We start from the raw sequence: 12,430 nt of genomic DNA on the forward strand, positions 1-12,430 counted from the left end.
ATATTGTAAAGTTTTATAAACATATTCAGCAGCTTCAGAGCAATATTAGTATACAGATAACTCAAGTAATCCTTTTAGAGGCTGTGCTTTCTTGAAAGGAATGAAATAGAAGCTGTTTTTTAAGCTCCAGTGAGCATGTGTTTTGTAATAAGTGGACCCCAGCCCAGTACTCTTGTGCAAAAAGAAATCCTTTCCATGCTGCAATGAATCATTGAGTCATGGAGTATTTATAATCTGAAATGTCTCTCCTTCTCTATTTGAACTTGTCACTTGGAGCATTTTCCTTATAGGATCTCTGAAGTCAAACTGTTCCTTAATCGCTCAGATAAGGAGCCCTCAGCTGTTCACCACAGTCTTTTTATTTTGACCTTAACTGTTCCCAGCTGGTTTTGCAAATGTGTGTTTGCAAGAAGCAAAGTCAGTTAAGGGTTAAATGACTTCTTGCATGAAACTCTAATTTAAACTCTTACTGCTTTTAGAAGAGAAGCATCATTCACAGAACAGCTGTAGGAGATGCTTTCATTTCTTACATTTGTAAATTTTTTAAAGAAGCAGTGGCATCTATCTCAGTCCCATTCTTTTTCCCTCAAAAGTACCCTAACTAGTGCAGGATCATTTATTGAAGGGAGTGAGCCCATACTTCTATTATATTCGAAGGAATTCACCTTAGAATTTATGTAGTAGTAAAATTTAGACCAATATTCAAAATAATTACTCTTGACTTTGATTTTCACTGAATTTAGCAAAACAAAAATAAACAAAGCACAAGCTAACAATCAAATGAAACGCAGCTTTCTCTGTGCAAATAATCTGTAGAGCTTCCTGGTAATAGCAAAAAAAAAAAATTATAGTATTTTTAAAACATGATGAAAGCAAATTAAATATTTCTTATATAGGAAGTGATGAATACACTCTATGCAACTGAAATTTAAGTGTTTCAAAAGGGCAGAGTTAATTTAGGAAGGTCTTGAGATAGAAGTAGATTAAATCACTTTGAATTATATTAGCAATAAATTATGAAGCTGAGAAGAGAGTAGTGTGAATTCATTCCAGCTTTACAGACTGTAATACAGGCAAATGGGTCAGATAAATATTAACATTTATTGGTAGCCAAAATAAAATGGATAGATATACATGAATACAAATCATAAAAGAATTAGAGGTTAAATAAAGCTTTATACCTTAAAATGCTCATTTCCATTCAGTGCACATAAGTACTTAATTCCAAAATTTATGTGTCATGATTATATGTGTGTGTGTGTGTGTATAAAACATTTAAATAAAATTTACAATAATAGAGACAATGTTGATAGTCTGACCCAGCTATCTCTGGGTAATAGCCCAGGAAAAGTAAATCACTTGTCCTCTAGAGACAGATGACAGTTACATGAGCAAGAGACATATTTAATTCCAGGAGACAATGTTCAGATATCCAGATTTGTAGGGATGGTAGTGATGATGGTGATAATTACTTTGGGGATGATTTTAATTAGAGATTTCATTTAAAATCTCTGCAATTATTTATTTATTTTGTAAAAATAAAAATACTTAAGATAAAATAATAATAATCAAGATTCCAGTTATTAAAAGTAGCAGAAAACTAGTCCATTTACTTTTAAAAGTAAATCTGTACCTAAGACTCAGCTTTAAACAACCAAAGACTTTCCCAGTGACAGTCATCAAAACAAGAACTAGTAGGGGATGTTCCACTCTACAAGTGTGTTCTGAAGAGACTGGCCTCATTAAATCAGCAAAGACACTAAAGGGGAATAAATTAGAAAAGGTTTTTCTCCTATTTTGGATGTGATTAAACCTTTACAAAGACGGAACTTCAAATACCTCAGAGATTTAAATGTAATAATGGCCAACACTGTGACTATACTTGGCAAGGTTTCTATTAGATCCCTCGAAAAAGCAAATGGCAGCTTTATAAATAAGTAGAATCTCAGTGGTTTACACACTGGACTTGAGGGTAAACGTTTAGATGGGAGATTGTGAGAGAATGGTGAGATTTCTTTATTGTCACAAAATTTTGGCCAAAGTACGTTCGTGTTTGCATAGAAATGGAATCATATTGAATGATTACCAAAGGGGTAACGCTGTATGTGGCTTCCTAGATGACTCAGTGGTAAAGAAAGTGAAAGTGAAAGTGTTAGTCTCTGTGTGTCAACTCTTTGCGACCCTATGGACTGTAGCCCGCCAGGCTCCTCTGTCCTTGGGATTTCCCAGGTAAGAATCCTAGAGTAGGCTGACATTCCCTTCTCCAGGGGATCTTTCTGACCCAGGGATATAACCCAGATCTCCTGCATTGCAGGTGAATTATTTACCATCTGAGCCACCAGGGAAGCCCCTCAGTGGTAAAGAATCCGCCTGCAATGTGGGAGACATGAGTTTTATCCCTGGCATGGTAGAGTGACAGACAGACAGAAGCTCTGACTGTCTACATCGAGGAGCAAAGCCATCGCCAAACCGTGGCCCAGCAGGTCCAGCAGGGACAGCATTTCCCTGCCCTCTCATTTCCCTTGCTCTTTCTCTCTTGTTGGACTTCCTGTTGACCAAAGCCAAGCTTCCTAAGAAAGTGGTCTAAAATACCTAAGATTTTCAACAAAATTCTTGAAACAAACTTTTCAAGTTAATTCTCAATTAACCAGAAAATTCAGCTGATTAGAATTACCATTTTCCAAACACTATGGTTTTTCTGTTTATACTAACATCCAGAGCACCCTCACTTCCCCATAGAGAACAGTTTACATGACAGTAGGAACTGTAATTGTTGCCATGTAGTTTCAAGAGAAAATAAATATCCCAACAAATCTTTTTACCTTTTGACGAGCATTTGGAGAGAGTCTGTTATGCTCTCCATGAGCTTGATGACTTCTGGGTAGGTGAGGTCTGCACAAGGGTTGCCATTGATAGAAACCACTTCATCCCCCTCACAGAGCCCAGACCCGGAGGCTTTGCTCTGGCTTCTGATCTGAGTGGAGTAAAAAAGGACGCAATAATTAGAATTATATAACTTGTAAAAAAAAAAAACACGCTACTGTCTTGGAGAAATTTTTACTTGAGAGTAGTAAATAGATCTGCAAACTAAAATCAGCCCTGAGTTTTAATTCGCCTGTTAACCTATAAGACAATCTCAAACACTTCTCACCCCTGTTACAATTTATTACATACCATACTATCAAACATTCAATTCATAGCTTTCTAGGTAAACAGACAAAAAAGAAAGTAAATCTATGGTGAAGGAACAAGAATAATGAAATAAAGAATAGTGAAGAATGGCGAAGACAGATGTTTAACTTAGTTATAGATTAAAAACAAATATTTCATACTGTGAAGCTTGATCTAATCATAACATGGCTTCTCTCATTAAAATAAATTTTAAGAGCCTTCTCATTGTGGGTGGAACACCAAGATGTATGGCAGGGCAATGAGTTTAAGGAGAGAGCTATACAGCTCAATAAACTGATGAAAGTCCTTCCAGTAAAATGGGGGATATTAGGCAGCAAGATGTTAAGAATTATGTCAAAGGGAAAATCCTTCATTGAAATCAGTTATTCAAGACTTGATAATAAGCAAACTTTAGCAAAAAAGGAAGAAAAAAAAGATTATTTTGCAAAAAATAAAAACAGCCCTGCTTAAGGACTGCATCATATTCTAGCACAGATTCAGTGGAACAAGAACTGACTAAAAACCTTGAAGAGAACTTTCAGATGCTGGAAGGAGAGAAATTCAGAGGAGTAGAATAGCAGCAGAGAGCTCCCACCAGTCCTGAGTGGGGCGTAGCAACAGTCCTCCCTGAAGGTTAACATTCTGTGTAATTACGATTATGGTAAAATGTTGTGCTAGTCATTCTCCCTCAGCCCATCCTCTACCCTCTCTGGCTCTGCTTTCTGGCCTCTAGAGACTGCAGTGGCCAAGTTCCCTTGCATGCTGACTCCTGGTTGGCGCTGGTCAACAGGAAGCTCCAACAAGAGAGAAAGAGCAAGGGAATTGAGAGGGCAGGGAAATGCTCTCTCTGCTGGACCTCTGGGCCACGGTTTGGCAATGGCTTTGCTCCTCGATGTAGACAGTCAGAGCTCCTGTCTGTCTGTCACTCCACCATGCCTTAACTCTTGCTGTGTTCCAATAACACACACCACCTCCTTGCCTCTTCAGACCTAAGGGTAATAATAGCTTCCTGCTCTTGACCTCTGGGTGCTTCGTTTTCATTCGTTGGCTTCCACGAGCCTGTACTATATTATCTTTAATTACTCCTTTGAATATGCCACCTATTTTCTACTGGGACCCTAAATGATATAGATTTCATTTTACAATGTGAATTTAATGGTTTTTAATGAATCATGTATCATGATCACACAATCTCAAAGTTAGGAATACTTTAAGATCATCTTCTGTTTTCCACCAAAGGGATCCCTGTTTGACTATTAAACTCAAGATTATGAGTCCAAAGAGCTCAGAACCAGGTGAGCAGCACTTCTTAGAGTGATTTCATAGCCAGGCTCACTTCTGATTGGGCACAAAATGTATTTCAGTTTATCTCTAACAGTTGCCCCCTAATTCTTGCTAAGGTCTTAAATGATAATTAATTTGCTGACTGATATAGCTTTAAAGTTTATATCTCCATGTTTATTTACATTTTACATGATACTCCTGGAGGCAGAAGCATATCTTTAAGTGCCAGAACAATGATGCTAATGAAATTTGAAGTGTTTCAGTTTGTTTTGTTCTGGGCGGGTCTATTCTTTTATTGTCATAAATTATAAGGCGGCCTTTCCCTTTTCTGAAAAAAATCAATCTCATTCCTTCTTTTTTTGAAAGCACACAACAATTTATTGCAAAAATTAAATGAATTCAATATTTCCAAGGCTTTAAAGATGCAGCCAAAACAATGAGAAAAAGAATAGTTATCCAGTTTTGAAAAATATCTGTTTATTGACTGCCAGTTATACTTATTTTGCTGCCTTGCATGAAATTATTATAATGGAGAATCATGAAAGAGTTGTTAATAAATCAAGGACAAAACAATACTCAACAATGAACATATAAGTTAGGGATATTTCATTCATTTAAATTTAATTTTTTAAAGATAATAAAATAGATTAAAAATAGATAACAAAAAAGATAATAAAACATGTTTTTGAAGCATAAAATCATTCATTCAGTGGAGTCAGATGTACTAGTATATGAACAGAAAGTTCATCCTTTCGAAGACCAAAGAGGCTTTATGGTGATAAAACAGATGTATCATTATATCCTGTGTCCCCTTCCCCGAGGTCAATCTTGAAGCTGATGCTCCATTTATCAGCAATAAGTTATAAGAGTTTTAAGCAGCTTCATGGGTTTGCAGAGTAAGATGAAAAATTGGTTCTTGGAAGATAAACAAATCCTCAACTTAACAGAGCTGTCTATCATCCAAACATGTGTTGCTTGATGGGAAAAGTGCAATTCATCATTGTGCTTGTCAAGTGGAGCTTTCAGTGGAATCCAAATAAGCAAAAGCACCATGGTAGGAGCCATCAGCATTCCTTCAGAGCGTGCATTCTGAGGTCAACATTCGGAATCAACTGCTGTGATTGTGCTTAGTTGACCTTTTACAATTGTCTGAACAGCAGGAAATATTTTTCCCTCATGAACCATGTTAAATATGGTGATATTTTCCTTGCCACAGGGCTTTTCTAAAGGACTACTCTTTCTCTATTTTTGATAGGACTAAACTAAACAAAGGTTATCTGCCAGGGTCATTTGTGCCCAGACATATCCCTTGCAATCACCAGCTTAACCAATATGATTCTGTTCATAGGTGTATTATGAAGAATAAACATTTATTAGTGTATAAAAGATCTTCACCTTCTGTATACAATTATGCATTTTTCCAATTTGTATAATTGTGCATTATTATGAATCTAAGAAAAAATTTATCCCCTGAGAATATTCTTACTTGTTAAAATGAAATACTTTGTCAGTAAAAAGAATAAGTTTGGACATAAAAACCATTAACATTTACAATGCTGAATCTCTATGAATGAACTTATCAACCAGTCCTCTCCTCAGGCCATTAGGCCTAGATTCATAAAATATGTGTCCTAGTGGAAGAGACCACCAGCTCTGATGAAAGAAGGCATAGGTTTCAAACGTGCGGCCCCAGTGCTTACTAACCCTCTGAACTTAGTCAGATGAGTTGCATTACCTTCTTAAGCTCTAGTTTTCCAAAATGTAAAATAAAACTAATAAATCTGATCTCTCTTGAGGGTTAATAAGGATCAGAAATAATATATGTTAAGTTCCATGATGTACATACACCTCACAGAGGTGCTCAAGAAGGGATTACTGAATAAGAATGCATTGACTTCCTATACACACACAACACACAAATACACACACACACACACACAGAAAGAACATGCCAATAGAATTTGTCTATAAGATGTTTGAAAATATCTAGATTTATTTTCAGTTTTTATACATATACTTGGTATTAGCTCATCATAATCTAAGAGAAATAATTTTTCATCTGTCTTTTCCTCTGTAAGTACATATTTTATAACTGAATTGTGGATGAACACCAACCTATTTATTGTCTCCCAGAAGAAGTAATGATATAAATATGTAAATATTAGTGGCTTTTTAAAATTGAGCACTTAACAATACTAAGCTCTTTACTTCCTTAAATCATTTGTCTCCAGAAAACTTTGATGAGAAGTATCAATGTACTTCTACTTGTATATGTTCAGATGGCCTGTCACTACCCTCATTTTTATGGAGAGGAAACCAGAGACTTAGAAAAGTGAGGTACTTTGCCTAAAATTATGCAGCTAAGACCAGAAATTGAACACGGGAATTCTGACTTCAGAGCTTGTGTTTCTAATCACAGGGATTCCCTGGTAGCTCACTTGGTAAAGAATCTGCCTGCAATGCAGGAAACCCAGGTTTCATCCCTGGTCAGGAAGATCCCCCGGAGAAGGAAATGCAACCCACCCCAGTATCCTCGCCTGGAAAATCCCAGGGAAAGAAGAGCCTGGCGGGCTTTTGTCCATGGGGTCGCAAGAGTTGGACACGACTTAGCAACTAAACCACCACATAAATTGCCTTCCTCATCAATAGTCTAACGTCTATACCATGAACCCTAGAATGAAGAGAGAGAGAGAAGTGTAGAAACAATTGACATACAGTGTATACAGTCAGGGAGGAAATGGAAAAGACTAGAGAAGGAGAAAAACTTGCCTGGTCAGTCTATAAACCAGTGTTGAGAAAGACAGACTTTGTTTATTTTGTTTTCCTTTTTCTTCTTTTATTATTTCAAGAGCTTTATCTATATTAATCTTTAAAGATTTTTCAATCTTTAATTTTTAAATAGTTGATATTATGACTATTTGTAAAATAATACGTTACAGATTCAAAATTGAGTAAAACTGTCTTTTACAAACTGTGATTTGGTACAACATACTTATGTGAGCATGTGATATAATTCCCTTTCTTTGAAAACATTCCCTTAGAGACCTCATTCCACACCTAATACATTAATCAGATGAGTGAGCTTCTGTCCATAAATACTATTTTCCCCTTCAGTGTCTCTCAATTTAATCAGATACATAACTAAGAGAAATACTGGTAATGTAAATCTTTAAAAAATACTATGTCCTATTGCCTACAACCTCTTGACCCATGTCAGGTAAGATTTATTTTACTGAAACCAAGTGAAAATGTAAAGTTAAGGCTTCTGTGAGAAATTTAACATTATTTCACTTTGTGAATAAAATCTGAGAAGAGTATCAGCTTTTACTTTTATGATAAATAATTCCCTGGTAAGATTTTAAGAAGCTCCTTTTCTATTAACTTACTATTGCTCGATTTCCACATCTTCTAGAGCTGACTAGAAGGCAAGCACAAGATTTGAGTTCTCATGGAACCCTGGACTTAAACTATTCTGTATATTGTCTGTGACATATCAGTTGTGTCAGATTTGTGTCAGCAAAACTCAGTCTTTACTCATGGGTTGTATTTTCACATACAGCTCATTGACAAGCCCACTTGAAAGATGTCAGAGTGAGTGGTAGAACCAAGACAATCTCCTCCTGAAATTCCACTACTATATGTATTCAAATACATGAAAAGGAAAGAGAAAATTAGTGTAAATAAGCCTATCCCATGCAAGGCTATTCTTAATCCATAAAATAAAGTCTTGGGGCCTAAGGATAATCAAGACAGGATGAAAGACATGATCTCAGACAAGTAAAAGCATTTTGAGGAAATCTGGAAAGTAGTCTATGATCAAGTAGCTCCTTCTGAAGCCCCAGCCCTTCTTCAGTTTTCCACTTCAGGCTTTTGGCAAAACTTACCTCATACTTCTGAGACAAAATTTAATAAGCATTCCCTCACCCCAAGTGGCTCTTAAACTGAAGACTTAGGTAACCCCGTATTCATCAGCTGTCCAGAAAAATGGTCAGAATGGTCAGTGGAAGGTGCAGCAATGATGTATAGTTAAGGTTTTAGAAGTAAGCAAATAATCCTACTTTTAATGGGTTTCCTATCCAGATTCCAAAATCCAACCTCAGCCCCTGCTGAGGGATTTTCTAGTACCAAAAGCGAGTACACAAGTTGGGAAGTCATGTTTACGGTGGCACAATATTTTTGGAAATCAATAGGAATATAACAATTTCAGGATGACAAGGCAAAAGAAAACAATAAGGACCAGCACACCATGTAATAAAAATAATAACAACCCAAGAAAAATATTAATAGTAGGAAGTAAAAAATCTTGGAATTTAGTGCAGAAATGCAAACAGTGAAATGGAAAAATAGGTTGAGGAAATATCTGCTGCTGCTGAGTCGCTTCAGTCATGTCTGACTCTGTGCGACCCCATAGACGGCAGCCCACCAGGCTCCCTTGTCCCTGGGATTCTCCAGGCAAGAACACTGGAGTGAGTTGCCGTTTCCTTCTCCAATGCGTGCAAGTGAAAAGTGAAAAGTGAAGTCGCTCAGTCATATCTGAATCTTAGCGACCCCACGGACTGCAGCCTACGAGGCTCCTCCGTCCATGAGATTTTCCAGTCAAGAGTACTGGAGTGGGTTGCCATTGCCTTCTCCGGAGGAAATATCTCTAGACTGGGATAAATAAATAAGAAATAGAACTAGTAACTGAGTAAATCAAAAGTCAGTAAGTTGAAAAGACTGGCAAACAGTTAAATGGATTGCTTGACTTTTGTCTCAAGCCCCTTGGAAAGTGTCTTGTGTGCAGCAGAAGCAAAGGAGATAAAATAATATTGCCCAGACTTTCCTTCAGCTTAGGTTCTAGGTGTGATTTAATTTCAACAAGAAGGTGTACCTGTAAGAAATTTGTGCTTGAAACTGAATTAAGCAAAGAGAGGAATTAGATGTAAGGCATCCATCTTGCTGCTGCAGATCTGGTGGAAATGACTGATACTCTGGATACAGCAGTTCTACTGGGCAGCATCTTAATCCCAGATCACAGCTAAGGCATGTAACCCTAGACCCAGTGCTGGGCCAGCCCAATAGCTTCGACTCCTTAATTTCCTGATTGTGGCAAATGTTGCCAATCCCTTGGATAGCCAGGTCTGCAGTGCTTGTCTGAAGCCTTTTCTGGAGGCCCTGTCTTTCCAGAGCTTTCAACAATTCTATAAGCACTTACATTCCTTTTCTCCCTAAAATAACTAGAGAGGCATCTATTTCCTGCAAATGAACTGTGAGCTGATACAGAAAGATAGAATTAAGGGCAAACATAGAAGGTAAAAAAAAGACAAGAGGTAAAAGGGCAACTGTTTCTCAGATACAGAAAAGGAAAAAAAGATGGACACAAATGCTGGTATTTCAAGACAGACAGGACAGTGCTGGAACTTATACTAGATAACTTGCATGGGGTCACCGTCTGCCAAGAATAAAGGAGGAGAACAGAGGGGGATTAAAGCTTGAGGACAAGCAAGGAAGTTTCAGAAAAGCCACTGTAGAGTATTCACTAGGAACTTAATATGAGTCTGTGAAGAACTTAGAAGGAATAAAGTGAAATGACGATCGGCATCTACTGTTGTCCAGACAAATGTTCTAAAAGAAGAATAGATAATTCCTAAAATTAAGCAAGGCTTTTCTCCACTAAAGCATTGATAAGTAGGTGAAGAACTTAATAAGAAATTAAATTACGCGAATTGTCTAGTGAAAAGAATTCTTCAACTATATACAAGTCAGGTCTTGGGTGCAAAATACAAGTAGACACTAGGAATCCACACTCAATAATCTGTTCTCAAACTGACGAAGATTAGGACCTTTTCTGTTCTGCCCAGTAAATATATGTCCAGCTACTTGGCAAAAAGTTTTCCTTTTGGATGACTGTCTTTATCCTTAGGGACCAAGTCACCATAAAAGTAAAAAGTATTCCTGGTAGCAACTTTGGAAAAATTCCTGAAGTAAATAACTCTCTTTGACAGGAATGAGGGCCTTAATCCATGGGGGCTGCATACTTAAGAATCTGCATACCAATGTGATTCCACAGGCAGAAACGATGCCACAGTGTAAGCGCTATGAGCTGTTATAAAGCAGCCACCATGCTAGAAAACCAACAAGTACAAATATGGAATGGTATTCTCTGCTCTTCTTTCCTTCCAAAGAATGTAAACATCCCAGCTCTTTCAGAAAAACCCTGATGGGCCCAGAGCCTTATGTAGGACATGTCCCTGTCTACGTGTTTGTTGGATTAAATTCTGAAAGATTGCACAAAGGCTTTGAACTGTATGCACATTCTTTTTATAAATATTTACACAGAATTAAAAAAAATTTTTTTTCAAGACCTCATTTTAAAAAAGCACATGTAAAGCCTAAAAGATTAGATAAATAAGTAGTATAATTAGGAAGACTCAGAAAAGAATAAAGCTAGCACTCACCATTTGGGTTTCTCAAGTCTCTGTTTATATTTATTAACTGTACACCCAACTATTAACCAAATGTTTACTATGCTGCAATACCTCATCTATTAAGAATTTAGCTATCCAAAAAACCTGTAAGTATACTCAACAGTATTTTGAGTGGTTAAAATACAGTTAAAAATACAGTTACCTAAAACTTCTGTACCTCACTCTAAGTATCTGGGATCTTTTTTCAGTCTATTTGCTCAATTTTATACAATTCTAATAAGCTTTTTTGTTTGGTTTACAGAAAATTAGAAATGGAGAGGCAAGCATGAACTTTGTTAAAGGATGTTACAGTTAAGACAACACCAAAGCAAGAAAGTAAAAGCCAACATTTAAAAACACATGAAAATCTTAAAAAAAAACAACAAACTCAGAATACATTTAATTAAAGTATAAAAAACTTCCACATGCTCAATGAGACTTAGTGCCTCTATGTATTTGAGTAAAATAATAGGAATTAATAATAATGATCACAAGTCATTTAAAATATTTAAATCATTGCAGTAGGTTGATTAGATGTAGAAAAAATATGACATCTTTTAGAAAGAATATCTTTCCAAACAAATAAAACAGAAGTTTTTCTATTTAAAGGTAGAACTAGGCCTAAGGTATTGCTACATTAATAGAGAACTGGATTAGAATTCATATTCTGAGGTCCTGAATACTTTGCCTGTATTGCTGTTTTTACCGAAATTATTTAATTTCAGATGTGAATATGTCTCATGTACTCTGAAAAATGTATCTCTTTTTCCATAGCTCTAGATATCCTGATACAGGGGGCCCAGGAATGTTAATCAAGGACTATGCTTTTCATAGAAGGGCCAATTGGAATGATATCCTCCAAAGTTTTAGTTAACTGGAAGTTCATGTAATCAATCATTAGTATATAAAAGTGTGTGACCTAAGGCAGCAGCTCTCAACCATTTTAGTCTAAAGACTTATTTACACTCTCAAAAATAATTGAGGACCTAAAAAAATATTTTGTCCTTGTGAGTTCTATCTACTGGTATTTACCATGTTAGAAATAAAAAGATCTATAATTGATTTATTAATTTTAAAATTCAGTAATTTTAGTGGGCCAAAAAGTTCATTTTTATAGGAAACCCAAACGAACTTTTTGTCAATCCAATAGTATGTTAACACAAATATTTTATGAAAAATAACCATGTTTTCTGACACTAAGATAATTTGATGAATACAGTGATATGGGTGTTGCATTTCTGTTAAATTGTTTTAATGTCTGAGCTTAACACAAGACAGCTGGATTCTCTCCTGCGCGTTTGCATTCATGCTGTTGTGTTACACTGTGTTAACTGAAGTGTATGAAGATCTCGCTTCACACAGATATGCAGTTAGAACGGGGCAGGGTATTTTAACAGCCCTTCAGATAACTTTGGATACTCTATGACACTACATCAAACTCAGTAAATGACAGTTTCTCAAGCTACAATGTAGAATCTGAAATCATAGCCATGAACTTTTCATGCTTCGTTGAATTAAAATCCCCCAGT

General features: G+C 36.3%; 1 protein-coding gene and 1 long non-coding RNA gene across 5 annotated transcripts in view; one reads left to right on the top strand and one right to left on the bottom strand.

Annotated features, from left to right (window-relative positions):
* The window catches only part of LOC138442276 (uncharacterized), a 257,527-nt gene that overhangs the window by 196,062 nt on the left and 49,035 nt on the right, over positions 1-12,430 (top strand). The window lies entirely within an intron of this gene.
* The window catches only part of SYNPO2 (synaptopodin 2), a 203,343-nt gene that overhangs the window by 37,418 nt on the left and 153,495 nt on the right, over positions 1-12,430 (bottom strand). For all 3 annotated transcript variants that reach the window (XM_069593383.1, XM_069593382.1, XM_069593384.1), the window contains exon 2: positions 2,823-2,974. In XM_069593383.1, coding sequence (XP_069449484.1) covers positions 2,823-2,974 — 152 coding nt within the window. The remainder of the gene's footprint in view (positions 1-2,822; positions 2,975-12,430) is intronic.

The sequence above is a fragment of the Ovis canadensis genome, chromosome 6, assembly GCF_042477335.2.
Source record: "Ovis canadensis isolate MfBH-ARS-UI-01 breed Bighorn chromosome 6, ARS-UI_OviCan_v2, whole genome shotgun sequence".
NCBI classification, from domain to species: Eukaryota; Metazoa; Chordata; class Mammalia; order Artiodactyla; family Bovidae; genus Ovis; species Ovis canadensis.